At 39.2% G+C, this 17752-nt stretch overlaps 1 protein-coding gene across 1 annotated transcript; it reads right to left on the bottom strand.

Annotated features, from left to right (window-relative positions):
- Nucleotides 1–9: 9 nt before the first annotated feature.
- On the bottom strand, nt 10–17233 carry HPS3 (HPS3 biogenesis of lysosomal organelles complex 2 subunit 1; the record flags this gene model as incomplete). Its single annotated transcript, XM_035890035.1, is given in 17 exon segments — nt 10–1296; nt 2438–2528; nt 3868–4074; nt 4447–4554; nt 5095–5283; nt 6466–6651; nt 8421–8651; nt 9286–9463; nt 9812–9993; nt 10185–10293; nt 11696–11850; nt 12503–12584; nt 12843–13035; nt 14230–14315; nt 15241–15427; nt 16719–16864; nt 16866–17233. Coding segments are annotated over 17 exon segments (2826 nt in total), but the record flags the coding sequence as incomplete, so codon positions are not given.
- Between the last annotated feature and the right edge of the window lie 519 nt (nt 17234–17752).

Genomic DNA, 17752 nt, shown 5'->3' with positions numbered 1-17752 from the left:
TATAGATACATTAAATTATTTCTTTATCTTTTATTAAATACATTTTATTTGCAATGTAGATGGTCTCTTCTGACTGACTTCTACAGGTTTAAGTAACATTACAGCTTCAATGAAAATGGATTTGATAGAGTCAATGTCAGCTAATTAGGCCTTTGGATGGTTACGGGATCATGGAGTCATTGTTTTATTTGGGGTAGATTCTCAAAAAACCAAACTGCATTCATAAGAAGGTCATAAACATTGTCAGTTTATTATGACTGAATTCCAGCTGAAGGAATAGAAGGATGTTTTCTGCACTGAAGACAGCCAAACGTCAGTACATACATGCACAAGTACCTGAGATGCTTACCAAGCAATCTCCAAGAAATAAGTTTTCAGCTGGATCTGTGACCTAGCAATGCTTCAAATACTTGTCTGCTGACTGAGTACAGCGGGAGAAGAAAGAAAATGAAAACCAGCAAGCAAGCGGTAGTCCTCATCTTCCACTCCCCTTGGGAACACTTCCCTTTCTCTTTGATTTTTGGCCTTTTTTTGTGAACTACTAAATGAAAACATTTTCAGGGTAACACTTGCACGGGTACGTAAGTAAGATGACAGAGCAGCTGGCTGGTTTTGCTAGCTGGAACTAAAGGGAATGTCCATGTGGCAAAATGAAGTAAGCAGGGCCCAATTCCACTTGGAAGAGAAAGGCACTTACTTTTACTCATACAGTAAGACACATGCCTGAGCTCAAACTCCTCCCTCGGTCAGTGATCCAGCTAACATAGAATTAAGACCGGCTCCCTGCCTGCCTTTCAGTGAACGCTGTGTGCCCAATTGTAATGTACAGTCTGTATTTTCTACCTGTTTTGGCCAGTTCACCCTCATGGAGAAGATGAGTGATCCTGCCTCACAGGTGAATAGCTGGGTTCTCACCAGTCTGACCACCGTTCTGTTCCACCTGGCAGGAATTCTGCTTTGCTGACCTTTGTCAGGGTGTAACAGTATTTGCTTCAAAGCAGATGGTTTGCCTCAGACAAGAGCTGTCACAAGGTTTCACCTGAGAAATAAGGCGATTTACACGAGGGGAGGCCCACGGTACCTTTTATGTAGTTCTACTGCTTCCTTCATTTACGTTTTTATTCCAGCGCATTCTTTGTATTTGAGCGCACAGTAGATTTCCATTGGTTTAGGTCAGCAGCTTCTTCTGGCTGCAGTGAAGAAGATGCGGCAGGAAAAATGCTGCAGTTCCATCCTCTGGTAGAAGACTGAGGAAATCCCTTAGTTCCAGTTCCATTGCAACAACTGATAAAGTTTCTGCTCAGAACAGGGGAGAAAGGCTTGTTTAAGTATTTTACGTTCTTTTAGAACAAAGAAACATTAACAATGTAATTACTAATTGAAGTCATCAAATTATCAAAATATTGCAACTGGAATGAAATTTGAGAGACGGCCATTTGGGAGCAAATACAACTATAGGAAATCTCAAAAGTAAGGTGAAATTATGTCTTAGATTAAAACCATACTTCTGCCTTGGCTCACCAGGTCTACGTGTGGCACCAACACCTACGGAAGTCTGATCTAGTACTTCACATCTTCTGTAGTAAATGCAAAGGAAGCCCTAGAAATCTGTACCAGTTCCCTAACTCAGCATTGTCTGCGAAATGGGATGTTCTGCAAGCAGCTTCTCAGACCAAGCTGCTTAACATTACATTCTTAAGCGATTACAGCACAGTTACTGCATGAGAACAGTATTTCTGCAATATTTCAAAAGAAAAACCACTAACATTAGAAACTAGAACTTTACGATAGAACATGGCAACCTGTGCTGCACAACGCAACCCCATGATGCTGTTTTTCTGCCCTCAGGCATTACACTGGCATTTTTTTTAAATATATGTGCTTCATTCAATTTTCTTATTCTGTCAAAACAAATACACTGGCCCCTCAGCTATACACAATATTACTGACTTCCTCCAAACACGTAACGATAGGACTACATCAACTACCACGGTTGGTTTCTCTGCTTCTAGTAGTAACACATCATGGTTTTTTTCAGTCTATGACCTAATCTTCAATACCCACTGGGTTATCCATAGTTAGCTGGCATTGCTTAGAACCATACAGTGACTAAGCCTAGGGAAAAAAACCAATTTCTACCTGTTAGTTCTATTTATTAAGGGTTTTTTAATGGTTTATGTTCTTCATCTGTATAGAAACAATTTGATTCCCACAATTTAACTGTTTTCAATACAAAATGAATGCCCTGAGTTTTATATGTTGCAGAATCCTGAGTTAATACTAGAAAGCCTGCTGAGCTGTATTAGCTTTAACCATAGAAAAATGTCCCCCTTTTTTTATCAGATTATCACACCAGTAGGCCTTACCCTGAACAGCATTTAGAACATCGTAAGACGTACAAAGGCTTCTGAAGTTGAGTTGCAATCAATTGATTTACCTTTCAGCGATGAAGTAAGAACAGGGCAGTCATTTCCAGTAAGTCTGGTTCTCTTGCAAAGCTCAGGAAGCAGCTTGGTCCACCACACAGCCTAATCCACAACAATCCACAGCAGAAGCAAAAATTAACAAGGACTGCAATTAAGAGTACAAGAGACCTGCTAAAAATAACACTTGAACTAAGGTCAGATGTGTACAAATATAGGTAGGTTACGATGAACTCAATAGTTAATTTATATAATGCTTTGGAATGCAGTGGGTTTCACATCGTATTTTCAATTTTCAGTGTGAACTGTTTATAGTCGACAATTTTTACACAGTGCCCCCTAGTGCCTCTATAGATAAAAGTTTAAGAGGAAAAAGTCACATAATTAGCAAGACTGATGCAGTCAGAAAATTAAGGGTGGTTTTTTTTCCCTCCAAACACCTCCATGTGAAGTGGTGAACAGCATTCCTGTAAGAACGCTGTGCTGTCTCCTGACCTAATCTACTTCCAGCAGCTGCAGGAGTGAATTACGTTTTGTGTATAATTTTGTTGGTAAGAATGGAAAGAGGGGAAGGGATTTCTCTCCTTCTTTTTCAAACGTGGTAACTCTTTTCTTCCACCCGTGTTCCGATGCAGTACTGCAACCTCACATTCAACTCCATAACTACCAGGGGAGACAACCAAAGAAACTATTTTCAAGATCTGAATAAAAAGCACAGATCTGGTTTTAAACGGAGTTCATCCATCCAGTAGAGGATCACCTTTGCCACCAAAAAATGACTCTGGCCAGCAAAACTGTGTACAATTAATTGAGTAGCTGTGAAGTAAACTCCTGTACTCCTGGAACACTGAAATAAAATCAGTTCCAAAATTAAAACTGCACAGAGGCCTAAGGGGAAAATGGGACATAAAGAACATAATCTCTCCATTAATGCCCCAGTACCATTCTGATGTTACAAGGTCAGATGATGTCACTAGAACACAGGAAGAACATATTTAAGTGTGGGTTTACTTGAAGGGCCATGATCTCTTATCAGTTACCTTATCGCTGAAATCTCACATTATACAACACTGTCAAACAATTTAGAACACTGATTAGTGAGAAACTAGCTTCTTTTTCATTTACAGTGGAAAAAGAACACATTACTCTCCTTTTTCTGAGGCACTCTGCCATCTGAAAAGACTACGCTTTAAATTTACTAGAATGAATACAGTAAGTCACAGAAGAAACTGGGGGAAAAAAATATATTCCAATAAAATCAGTGGGGACTGAGTTATGGAATTTAAATGCCAAGCAGGAGGTTCAAAGCAAGCTAAGCAATTTACTTTTTCTGAAAGCTGGGCTACTTGATCTACCCAGAGTCCATCTGTACACAACAGCATTTCAGGTGGAAAAAAAAAACCCAAAGCAAAAAAACTGAACAACTTTAACGAAAGCAGCTCACCCGATTGTCGTCTTTCAGCTCATGCTGAGCGTATAATACAGCTACATCAGGACACTTTTTGAGAAGCTGGTCAAGCGCTTCCTCGTACTTGCCTAGACGGGTGTTGCAGAGAACATGGACGGTGAGGCCAATGCTGCCAGCCTCTGTCAGGGGCTCCAGGATAGGCAGAGCTGAAGCTACATTGACTGACTGACTACATAAAAGAGACTGAAGACAAGAAGGAAAAGTATTGTTTGGATTTAAGGCAAACCTTGCAAAAAAAATGCTAACCATAACCTAAACCAGAAGCTTCTAAAACAGAAGCCCTTAATTATCAGAATAATTTTGAAATAATATTCCCTTTAATAAACATTACTGAAAACTGAGAAAGCAAGTTTAGCATGGACTGCAAATGCAGTTTGTTATCGACATATCTTCAGTATTTTTTTCTTCCATCATTTCAACGGGCCCTTTTAGTTCAACATGGATAACCTGGGGGGGAAGGAGGAGGGCAGTCTGCGAGCGGAAGTCGTTCATACGTACGTGAACATTTGCAGAATGCATCTAAGCTGTAAACAGTGAGATTGAAGGATTTCATACCTGTAGTTTTGAGATATCTTCACTGTAATCTTTATCAGATGGAGATGCCATTGACATTATTGAAGTTACCCACGGGAAAATCAACCCAAAATGATTACAGGAGTTTATCTATACGAGAAAAAAATCAAGTTGCAAAAGAAGAATTGTTTCTGTTAGTGACAGTTCTACATGAAACCCACCACAAGTGAAGAAAATTTTACTCTCAAATAGCACAATCTAGAACAGCAGCTACTCGTTGTTCTGGTTCATACAATTTAGTAACAAAGAAACTGGAAACTTCTATTTAATTCTGTATTTCAGATTTCCCATTCAGAATACTTCAAAATTCATCGTTCACACATTTGTCTCATTTAGGCAGCTTTGCAAAATTGCAAACACTCCACTTGACAAACTTCTCATTATTTATTTTTAGCCCTTATTTCTGCCCAGAGCCGAGATTCCTGTTGGAAGGCATTTGCAAAGGTCCCCAAGAGCAGGACCCCCCAGAGCCAGCAATACCTATCTGGTAACTGCACACTACCTTGTTTGCTTTCAGTCTCGCTTCTTTGAAGAGATAAACTGTCTAGAATTAAAGTACTAAGGGAAGTATTTGTATAGATTTTGGAGGGATGATGCAGTCATAAAACTTCCTCTGAGTGGTGCACTTACCAGATCCTCTGCTGTTTTCAACGGCTTAGTCTCAGGAAGTTGCTTCTTTGATATTCTCCAAACATACTGAGAAGTAACCCTCAATAAAAGCTCCTGAAGAATTTCTTCCTGAGAGCACACTACAAGAAGAGCTTCCCAGAAATCCACCAAGAGCTGAGGAATAGTGTTTTCACTGCTGCTACACAACATCTAAGAACAAAAACGTTAGAAGACAGCAAGTTAGCACAGGCCATGGTAATTATTAGTAGCAGAAGTTGAAGAGACCAGGGGAAGCTTTTAACTTTTACTAGAAGCAGAATTTTGGTTCCTTTTTTGTCTTGATATATTTCTAATGGATGTGATTCTACATAACACAGTGCTAGGCAAAGTAAAAAGTGCATGGAATGATTTTAAGGTAATCAATTCTAAACAATAGATTTCTTCTTCACTGCCAGAAATGTCAGCACACTGTCAGCAAGTATTTACAGACTGCTAATTTAGAGGATTTTCTGTATGCCAACAGCCAAGCAGGTGTCTTTGAAAGAAGGATTTAAAAGCCATGATAAGAGATGCTGTGTAGCTCAGCTGGGTATAATGGTAGGATCCACAAGGGAGATGCTTTAAGGTCTGGTGCGTCAGCGAAAAGGACTTTTACTTGGCTTCCAACTGGCTTTAAACAACACTTGTTCTAGTTTGAGTTTCATGACTCGGTTATTTCTGATACAGGTCACGTGGTAACAGACGTTAAGATTGCAACATACCTACACTGAAGAATACATGGTTTTAATCCAAACAATGTTATTCACCATAGAGAAAAGAAAAAAGATTTGTCTATTCCCAATCCAAATAAAGAGAACTTCAGTGACACCAGAAAGACTATTCTATTTATCTTTCTTCTCATAAACTGCAGAGACCCACTCTTCTTTCAGAAATTTATAAAGAACATCAGAACATTAAACATTATATACCTTAATATTTAAGTCTTATTCCTTAGAAGTATGTTTCAGTCTTAATGATTCCTTCAAAAGGAGCCTATGGAAGTGATATATCTCAATTCTATTAAATTTCATTAGCCTTAGGGAGCCCAATTACTAGGAAGCCATTGAAAGATCTCTGAGATCAGGGTATTCTCCATTCAAATGACAGGGTCAAAACAAAGAACTTAATGGATTTCTTTTTTTTTTTTTTGCTTGATTTGATCAGTATTCTTTCCAGAAGGTCCAGTTTCTGATTCAGTAGTCATCTATCGTGACTGGAATATATCCAACCCTCATCTCCCTCTTTCTGAAGAAATGCTAAAATGTGAATGAAGGAGCAACCAAGGCTGCTTTGCTTACCCGTAACAACATCACTATGAGAAAAATAGAAGCAAAAAAATGATCACAGGCCAACCTTGAAAAAGGTATCTGCTTCTTCCAGTTCCATTTTACTGTTCTCATGTAAAGCCACAGCGGCAGCCACCAGTAAACCAGGCTGCATCTCCTTCAGGTGAACAGCAAACTCAGTTGGAATAACAATGCCTTCCTTATGCTGTCTCAAGAGTTTTGGTTGCCCAATGAAGCCACAAGCCAGTATTGTCTACAAACAGAGTCAGAAATCTATCAGGTAAAGAATTCCATCCACGTATGATTCAACTCAGCAAACTCAGTATTTCCTCACGCAGTGAAGTTTAGACAGATGAAATGAAGGAAAGTCAGGAAAAGGAAATAAATCCTTTCTATAATTTGTAGAACAGCTCTCCAGAGACTGAGCTCCAAACCGTGTGCCGGAGCAGTGGCTCCTCAGCAGTCAGCCATTTGCCTAAACACTGAAAGTAACGTGCTGTTGAAATCTGAAGTTACTGTGCACATCAGAAAGGTACATTTCCCTAAGAAACCTAAGACATTCAATACACACAGTGTTTGGAAAAATCACTGGCTGAAATGTCAGTAGACTACTTTGCTAAAGTATGATTTTTATTTTGAAAATGCCCCTAAAACAATGATCAAAATGTGCTGTACTATGTGCAACAGTAAGTTGTTTCTGGGTATCTGGGTGCTTTTGAAGGCAAGCATGACAAGATACTATTTCCACTTTAAAGACAGTGGGGAAATGATGCTTAAACAGATTAAACTAATTACACAGGAAATATAAGACAGACCTCAGAGGAAAATTCAGATCTCACCCTGCTATGCATGCAAACTATCTTCCTTTCTTTATCTTTCTGAAAGTGTTATTTTTTCCACTTTGCAACAAAATGCTTTTTAAAGGTGAGGTGCAAGATAACATTTTTTTAATAGGCCAGATTAAAAAGAGGAAAAAACAAACAACAAAAAACCCAACAGCCAAACCCCAGCCATCTTATTCTCTAAATAACATCCATGCAGTGGAATGTATATAATGTATATATTTGCTCACAACATGGCAACTTCACTTGATCGTGCTGCCAATGGTTAGAAAGCAGGCGGTGCTGAGTATCACTGTTGAAACAACTCTCCACAGTTCCCACCTTGCAATTCAAAAACTGCTGCCTTTGAAAGCTCTCCAGGACTTCTCCTATCAAAGCAAGATATCTAACTTTGGAACAGCCATCAGTTTATTTCAGAAGTTTTTAGACCTCCAATATCTCGCTCTCAGAAAGCGTCTTTGTTTCAAGCTCTGTCACCTTTCAATATTCAATAGTCCTGATCAACCTCAACAAGTAGTAATTTACAGACTGGTTTCAGTCCAAAACCACATATGGGCATCAATGCAGAGATTGCTTCACTAATGCTTTTCCCCCACTGATGTGGAATTCTTATTCTGATAGCACTGAAGTAGGTTCTGATCTGATCTTAATAAGGGTTGAGTGCTTTGATTCCACATTAAAAAAGCACAGGAAATTGTATATAGAAACTTTAGTTTGTGTACACCATAGACATTCTGCTTCAAGAGCAATTTTATAAGGGCTGTTTGCATACAGATGGTGTTTTCATGGGCATATCATGTATTCATTACACCTGGACGGGTGTAAAAATGCTACTATACAACCCTGCCATACTGCTGAAGAGCACTGGCTCCACAGAGCTTGTTACACCCCAGTAATCAGCATTTAATTTATCAAGAATTAACAGCTTCAAAACTTTTGTTTATTTGGTAAGGCTTTGCCAAGATAAGACTGCCCTACCTGCAGGGCAAACAGTACCGTCCCAGTGCATGCCAGCCCTCGGTTCTACTGTTACTGCAGACATTCAGTGGAGCCCATACAGCATATCAGGAAGAAGAGGAGCAACTGGAAGTTTCTTCTACTGTAAAATACAACTACAAGCCAAACCTACTGACCTGGGCTTTGCAACGTGTGAATAGCTCATACTTTCAGCGTACTTTACCTCCTTGTAAGAGTCCATCTCGTGTTCATACATCGTCAGGTCTCCCATTTTCAGAGCCATGAAAGCCTTAGTAAGTGTCAGGACCACTGATGGCATAATCTTTTCTACTTTCTGAAGATACTTCACAGCTGTCAAAGGACATACATTTCTCATGCAGGGGCTGCTGAGGATGTGAGGCAGCTGCACAGGGTCAGCAAGATAGAATATCTGGAGAACTTTATTTGCTGATTCCTATTAAAATAAAAGCCATTTGGCAGTTTAGACCTTTCCAGATATACAGGCTTCTATTGCACATTTAAGTATTGTAGGGTCTTATTTGGGGTTTTTTTTGTTTGTTTTGGTTTTTTTTATAGAACAGACAAGTACAGGTTAGCTATCAAATCACAGTGTCTTTCCTGCCTCTTTCCTCCCTACTGGTAAAAGATCTCTAACCGGCAGGGGCTCAACCCATATTCTAGGGTGCTAGGAGAACATCCACCACCACAGTGAACTGATTTTACCAACCTATACAATTTGGCAATGTTCAAAGAAGCCGTTTGTTTTGTTACAGAAATGGGAGATGAAAGAAAATTGAGGCAGAGCTTTCCTACAATAGAAGTGTCCCTGTGTGCACGTGGGAACCAGATCATTAGCAGCGTGCATCATGATAGCCAAACCCCTAATATGATGCTTGAAAGAGGCCCAAAGCATCACAGGTGGTCTTTGCTATTTTGTCAACAAAAATGGGAAAATAAAAACCATGTGAAAAAGAACTGTAAAACTGAATAAGCAGCTCAGCATTTTCCAAGGGAGTTTAATTAAAATTTGATACACAGTTCTTAAAATCAGAACTAAACAGATTAAGAAAAAAAAACCTTGTTTCTACCTTACTTAATTCTTCATTTAAGTCTTCATTAAGAGAGTGACTTAAGTAAAATATAAATCCTCTCTCATACGTCTGTATTTCATCACCTTCTGAAACTAGTCTCTCTAAAACTTCAGTCATGGATAAACCTGACATTCTGTAGTATGGCAAAGCAAGGTGGTAATCCTTTGTGTCAAACCTGAAGGCAACAGAGAGGAAGAAAAAAAGAACAAAATAACCAAGGGAAACACTTTTGCCATCACTGTTTGTAAGAACTAAAATAATACATCAAATGAAGTTGCAGAGACACCAGTAGCTGTAAATACATAGCTCATATTCAACGCAACGTTATATTCTGTGTTCAGTGGCAATAAAGACAACCAGATACTGAAGAGATGACTAGATGAAGCTGTTTTCGTAGAATGTAAAGATTTATATTATGTATGCAGTACTAACATAAACCAGCAAAGAATGATGGGTTTTCAGTTTAAGGATACAATATTGGAAACAAAAGCTCACCTACATCACTTTGACACCTAAAACATACCTGCTGTAGCAGTCTCCTAAGAAGGCACAACTTTCTTGGAATGCTCTCAGAAGTTCTTCTTTCTCATCTGATTTAAGGAAAGTAGGGTCCATCATAGCTCCTCTGACCAGTAAGTGAGCCTCACTTAGAAGATGGATGCAACTCTCAGTTTTTACATTTTCGTAAGTTCTGCTATAATCTACCTAGAACAGACACAGGACATACTTAGGCTGCTGGCAAAAATTAAGAACATACAGGAACAATTCTAATGAGGGCAGCAGCCATTTGAATTAGGATTATGGGCTATTCATGAGAAATACGTTTCATTATATTCAGCAATGACATGCATTGGAAATTAATTAACAGTACAACAAAAGCAGGAGTTGGGCAATACCATTTCTCTGTAAAGCTGAATGGTTGAAACAGTGTTTATAATATATAAATTCCAACCAGGCTCTGACTCAGAATTTGTTCTGGATTTGATGCTGTCAGCTTTTCTGGAGCTAGAGAGAAGGAAAAAAGTTGAGTTGTCAGTGTCCAAATAAACACTATGCAGCCAAAAAGACCCCCCCCACTTGATAATTTAAATGCATAAATAGGTATGTTTGCATTTAATAGCTAGTAAATGCGTGAGAGTTAAGTTGTGAATTTAAGTCACAATGGCTAATAACAAAACAGGGATAGGCACGTTCATACACCAGGAACATCATCAAAACTATCTACTACTTCTTATCCCAGGCTTAATATCAGGCAGTATCAGATACTTACATGAAGATAAGTAATTCAAATTAGCCAAGACGTTTACTTACTTTCTGTAAGGACCTACTGCATGTTTGCCCCTGCAGCTCTATTGAAGTGTTTGCCAAGACATGGCGTAGAAAAATATTTGAATGCTTTTAGTCTGACACATTGGCTCAGTCTGTAATGCCCTAAGGTTCAAACACTGTAGGAAAACACAGACTCTTTTTGCTGTCATTTTTGATTTTTGGTTTTAACTGTTCTGGGATATTTCCATCTTTATTTTCAAATGATGGTGTTAAGTAGATTAATATTTGTTCAACTTACGTTCTTTACAGAAGGCAATACGCACATATTCCTCAAATGCCAACTGTAATCTTTGGAACACCACAGTATGTTGAATTAGCATTGTCTTTGATGGGCTTATCCTCATCTTCTCCTGAATAATGTCTGGTCTAGGCTTTAAGAAATTACTGGTTCAAATAACTCTTCAATCTACTATAGCTGTCCCACTTTTTTAACTGAATTCCATAAACACGATTTCTGAATAACTGTTTTAGAACAGCTGTTTAGCTGGTTTATGAAAAGCCCTCAAAAAAGAATGGGAACAGCAGTTCTCAGAGAAATAGATAAAAAGTCACAAATCCCCCTGGCTACATACATGCTATAAGAATATCTTGGGCCGAAGATCAAACCTTCTTTTATCTTGGATTACTGCAGTGATGTTCATAAATTTTCTTGGAAAGAACCCTGAGCCAAATGTAAGACAGTTTCATTTTGTGCTACAAAACATTTTGTTAGCCTGTAGCTTTGGGATTCCTATATATTTTTGTTTCTCAAGATAAATATTTTTTTTTCTCAGTAGCAGATACATTCTTAGTAATGATATTTCAACAGTACTTATGAAAATTAAGTTTTTTACAATTTTGAGTAATTTATTAGGTTGATTTTAAACATTTGTGACCCTACCCTCATTTCTTCTATGTCAGTTAATACAGTAGAATGGGGGAAAAAAACAAGCTTCATTTCTGTTCTCATGCACTAACTAGGGAATTATTTCCAAACAGTTTTTCCACAGAGGAACCTCTCTTCAGCTCCAACACCCACAAATTCAGCACTGTACACGGAACTATAAATAACACCTCCCCAAAAGACACAAATCCTTACAGCGTCCTTCTTGTAGGCTTTCTTCTTTCAGTAATATCTTCCGTATCTGCCTTAGTCAAAAGTATTATATGGTTTTTGAAATGACAGATAGCTCTTGGTCCTATAAAAAGCTGCATTCTTAATGTGCAGACATCCAGTGTGACAGGTGGACAAGCCTATAAAGGAAAGTGAGTGTTCTGTAATTTCTGTTGTCTGCTGTCTACATGCTCAAAAGAAATCCTTGGATGCTAACTTAAAATACACTTCAGTCTACCTTTCCTGGTATTTTTATTAACATATATCCCAATCTTTACTATTCAACAGATCTTTACTGGTAAGCAGTTTCAGGAAGGCAAAAAGTCTACATCTCCAAGGATCAAAAGCCCTCCTCCTAAAAAACCATGCACTAAGCATCTGGTAGCAGACTTTTTCAAGTGACTACACTCCTCTTACAAACACTGGTTTTTGAAGTACACCTGAGAGAGAAACATCATCAGCTACAATAAGGGAAAACTCTGCACCCTTCATTCAGATTTATACAGGCAAGCATGGAATTTAGTTTAAAATTTAAGTGATTTTATAGCTTTTGATGTTTTTGAAAACATTCTATTAATGGTCTAGCATCTTAAATGGCAATAATAGGTTGTTTCATTGAGACATTTGTAGACCATTAAAATACAACACGCCACAGACTGAAGCAAAATATTAATTTTGGATGTTATTTATTGGTTCAGCCAATGGAAACTAACAGGATTTCAGAAGGAAACATAAGAAAACTAAGTGCCATACTACTACCCCGTTCTTTTAAATAGAAAAAGAGAGGTGCACCTTCATGGTTGTATCAATATATGGATCCTCATCACGAGCTGCTGCAGCACTGCACCGCACTGTGAAACACTGCAGGTTCTCACTAGAGGGAAAGAAGAAACCACAACGATAAAGGAAAAAGATGAAGACTTGCAAAAATCAAGTAGCCAAGACTACAAAGAATCAGATCTTTTTCCTTCATAGAAATGGGCCTTGAAGTCTAAGCAGGAGGGCATGGTGCACTATCACATGAGCCTACCCAGAGAGTTCCAGGAGGCTATGAAGGACATATCGGGGGGGGGGGAAGGCAGCAGCATAGAGAAACGTAGTAATAATATCAACAAAATCATAAAGGTAGTACCTTGTAATGACGTGCAGGAACTGCGGAGTGAGAACTGCCTGCTCCGACTTCTCTGAATATTGGTAAGTAGAAATCAGTTCTACTAACTTCCCGACAGAGTAGAGATATCCAACATGAGGCAAAGAGAAAAAGCAAAAGAGACTCAGTAGTTCTCGCTTGTTCTCAGTTTCCTCATGGGCTGTCACAGAACTTCCTAGATGCAACAATAAGAAAGGCATTTTATAGACCTCATAAATCAAAACCTGGCAATTCCTTTGCAAGCCTGATGCCTAAAAGATACTATCCAACCTGCCCAGGTTGCAGACTGGTTTCGTTAGTAGCTAGTGAAGAGAAAAAGAACTATATGAAGATCAGCGTACAGGTCAGGTCAGTGCACAGGTTAACATTTGTACGCCATGTTATCTCATTTGGAGGTATTTTTAACAAAAGTGTGGCTGGACCACCAAGTGAAGAACTTCTACAGATGCAACAGCATCTCAGAGTCCTGGCAGATTCATGACAACTAAGCATCCATGGATTGAGTGGTCAGCCTGATCTTAGACAACTACTTGTGAGCTTGGATGAGTCCTCATCCAGAGATGCAGTGCACCAAAATACAGGTCCTCACTTAAGGGAAAGGAAGTCTGGATATGGCAGAACTTATTTATAAAGCTGCTTTGGTAGGTAAAGGCTGTGTTCAGATTCTACAGACCCTCTTGTCAAAGACTGTAAATCACAAAAGAACATGAGATAGCTGGAGTTAAACGGAAGTAACTCACTCTCTTGAGTCAGCTGCAATTTAAATGAGGCTTTGCTACTCAGCAGACAGACAACAACCACAAACTGGGTCAGCAGTCAGTAAAGCCGATTGATAATATACAACAGTGATTTTTCCCATGGGTCTGTTGGGGCTCGAGCTAGTGTGTATTAGTGAACCCCTAAAAGATGCATTCATCCCTTGCAGTATTGATTAAAAGCCTGGCAGACAGGTAACCCGTATCTTAATGATTATTATGGTTTACTACTCTGATTTCCACTGTTGACTAATGAGGGGCAGCCTAGTATCTTCTTGTAACACCGAGGATAATTTTATTCATGCAATGTAAAGAGTGATTCTTTTGTGATGTAAAATTAATCAGTACAGAACTGATAAAAGCTGATTTAGTCTTCCTCTTTTGATGTGGTGAATGGCTATCATAGTTCAAAGTTTATGCAGAAACATGGAGAAACTTAAAAGACTTTTTTGTTAGTAGAAGCTCAGTTTAAATTGTTGAAAAGGGAAGAAAGACCTTAATTTAAAAATGAATCATACAGAAATAGTGTACAGAACAGAATATAGGAAGAAGCTCCTTCCTTTCCCAGGTCTCCTGCGACCCAGGCCATAATGCATCCATGCACATCCATATACCTGTCTGGTATACCGGAAGCAGTTGAACAGAGTGCAACTTCGTCTCTTCACAAAACCCAAAAGGCGACTGGTCGGGTGTAAATCGTCTAGAGAAAAAAATCCAAAACAACAAACATGGGACCTCAGTGAGAAATTATGACACGCTACTTTGGACTAGTAAACAGCACTAGCTATAACAGGCATAGCTGACGTTTTAATACTCAGCAGCAATGTGCACTCCTACTACTAATGCGATTAGCATGGCAATGCCAAGAAGCACATGGCACAGCTAGAGACAACTATCTTGAGTTTTTATCAACTATTTTGATTTTTGCTACCAAAAATCCTTTCTTTGTTTGTCTGTAAGATGTACATCAAAGTTTGGGATCACTGGAAGACATGTTGAAATTGATTTGAACCTCAACTTTACCTTTTTTTCCCCCCTCTCTTTTTATTCAACTGAGCTATATGTAACGTGGTGCCATCTCCCATCCTACTTTTCTTTCCTATTATATGTCATCCTTCTTCCTGCTTTGCTTTGGAATTCACTGCTGGACTGTAACATCAACGCTTCCTCAGAAAGCAAACATTAAACATCACTAGATCCACAAAACCACTAAAGCTCTAGTCTAGTTTAACAACTAGTCACATTCCCCAGATAAAATGAAACTTAGAATTTGCAAGGCCAAAAGTTGTCCAACTGTGAGATGAGCAGGTTCACGTCATGCTTCAGCTTTTGGTCAGCCCTGAAGTGGTGAGGACATTGGACCAGATGGTCGTTGCAGGTCCCATCCAACTGAAATATTCTACTCTATTCAAAAATGGCATTTCTTTGATACCACATTATTTCCTCAGTGCAAACAAACAAAAAAAAAAAACCCACACCAAAAAAACACTCCCAAACTTATAAAAAACCCAGAAGTCAAAATACCAGGATTACCGGGATTTTTCTTTCAACAAGACATGAGCCAGAGCTGACTTTGGTTTCTTACAGGAAATTAACACATAAAGAAGAAAATATATTTGTAATACCTGAAAAGCAGATACCGCACTTGGAAGCACTTTGTGTCTTCTGTAGGTAACTCCGTGGACTCCAGTGTGATGGGTATCTCACAGAGCTTGCTTTCTTCCCCAAGCAGTTCCACTGGCTTCTGACATACGATGAACTCATCCAATTCAAGCTGCAAAGCATGTGTTGAAGGGCCTTCATCTTTTACACCTTAACAATGAAAATGCTGTATTAATTTTTCAAACCATTCCATTTAGCAGCAAGAAAATATGACATGACACAATATCAATTAAATACTCCAATTAGAGCTACCTAGCTAGCATTGGCTTCCTCAAACCATGAGATTTTGCAAACAGCTAAGCTAGAAGATGAGAACAATCCTTTATTTAAGCTTCAACAGTCTGAATACTATGAGTCAAGATTTCTGAAAGAACAGGTAAACTGTTCATTACAAGGCAAGTCCAAGGCAACCTGTGCTGCAAACACCTGGGCACCAAAAAATGTTTTCATTTGGTTGGAGAGGTTTTAAGGGAAAGGCAGCTATGATACAAAGTTGTGTTATGTTGAACTCACTAAAGTTCTGGAAAGCAAATCCTAACAGCACCCAGAAAGTAATCTGGACTTTTCCATTTATAGTAATAAAAACAAATAGGGTCAGGATGCCATTATCTGAGTTAAGATCCATCTTCACTTAATGAAGGACATTCAATTTTTTATTTTTCCTATCCAACAAGTGTTATTTACCTTTAAATATTTTCTAGGTACAGTTTCATTTCTAAAAGACCATCCTTTTCTCTTTTAAGTTTCTTACAATTTTCCCAAGGTTTGTTGTTGTTCATCTGGTACTTTTGGAAAGGTGGGAATTGATTACATATGGATCGATTTCTTGCAATACACGGGAATGAATCTACTGAGCAGATCCATTTCTGGGATTTCTAGGATTCTAAGGCAAGCCCCTGAGTAAGACAAGGGGCTGAAAAAGGAGAATTTGCTGGTTGATGCAGATTCTGAGCCTACTAACGGCTACAAAACTGCATAGGCATCGTCACAGAGGCATTCTTAAATGTGTAAGCCAGTATGCATGGTCCATTTCAAGGCTCATGAGATGCTTCTTCCATTTGGCCTCCCACTTGTCCCTTAGCAGAGACACAGTTATTTGGGCAGTGATGCCAATGGAGTGATTTTTCTGACCATAGAACACTGAACTACTACCACTTTGATTTGGCCCATAGTGGCACCCCAAAACAGAGACCTAATTCTGTGTCTGGAGAGGTTGCACTATCCTGAAAGTGTCTGCAGAATGATGGCATATTTGTGTTAAGTGTTACCTCCAGCTGCGGGTGGTACAACTTTTCATGCACTAGGATATTCAGCTGGTAGTCCTAAGATGATCTGGAAATATTTTCTGAAGGGCAATGACGTTGTCTGAGCCTGCTCTGAGACTAACAGGAATCAGTTAGCAGAATCTTGCAAACAAAAAGAAAATAATTTCTGCACTTACCTCCACCCACAGGGTTTTCTAGCGTATTAACCCTGTGTGCACATTGCTCTGTCCTGTCTGCACTTTGCTGGACCAGTTCCAGTTTCAGGATCAGAACATCCAGCTCTGTTGTTATGGCTATATGTCTGGCACAAAATGCAACTTCACCTGAGATTGTCAATGTGTAAAATTAAGGAGCGTTCAAAGTCTAACACAGTCAAATTCTGGTTTATGACCAGGTATTTCAAACAGAACAAGACTAGTTTATTTTTGCAGCCCACTAGAAGATCTCCATTTACAGGACAGCACGAAATGCACAGCGGAGGATCTGAAAGTGGCATTTCCACAATTGACATCTGTTCTTTTAAGGTTTCACTGTATGACTCTTCCATCTTGTGACCGACCATCCGAACACAAACACGAGAGCTCCCTGCAGACATGCATCTCCAGTTCACGTACGCTCTTAGGAAAGTTGCTTTGCTTTTTTCTTCAATTGTCACCAGATAGTCTCCTTCAAAGAAAGCAGCGGCACCAGTTCATCATTAAAGAACAGATGAAATGGTTTTTGAGCTCTTAACCTGCCGTAGTACCTTACAAAGAACATATTAAATTCTCAACTCTTACATAAAATTACAAAACCAGTTTTCACCAATTTTTCTCTAACAAAATCCAAAGCACGAGTTTCTTTGCTGGGTGGAACACACTTCGCATACCATTAAAAAACAAGGACTTGTGGATCTAGGTCCGGGCTAACTCCTAAGTGAATCCACTTTACGAGCTGTGATGGCAGACAAGGTGTTTTCCCCCCAGAATATCCACTAACAAGAAAACGTTTTGTTCTGTAAATACAGGGAAAGTCATAGACTCCCGAAGGGCTATGGGATCGGCTGGAGTGACCACCCCTCCTACCCGCCGTGCTCTGAAATTAAAAAACCCAAACAAACAAACAAAAACCCCACAAAAAAGCAAGGGCAGGGGCACAGACCCCAACCGGAGCGCAGGAAGACGGCCAAAAAAAGCAGCGTGCGGCCCACGCACTCCCCACCGGCCTCAGC

The sequence above is a fragment of the Egretta garzetta genome, unplaced genomic scaffold, assembly GCF_000687185.1.
Source record: "Egretta garzetta isolate BGI_Z169 unplaced genomic scaffold, ASM68718v1 scaffold172, whole genome shotgun sequence".
Taxonomy (NCBI): Eukaryota; Metazoa; Chordata; class Aves; order Pelecaniformes; family Ardeidae; genus Egretta; species Egretta garzetta.
This window is presented reverse-complemented; position numbering and strand designations above follow the sequence as displayed.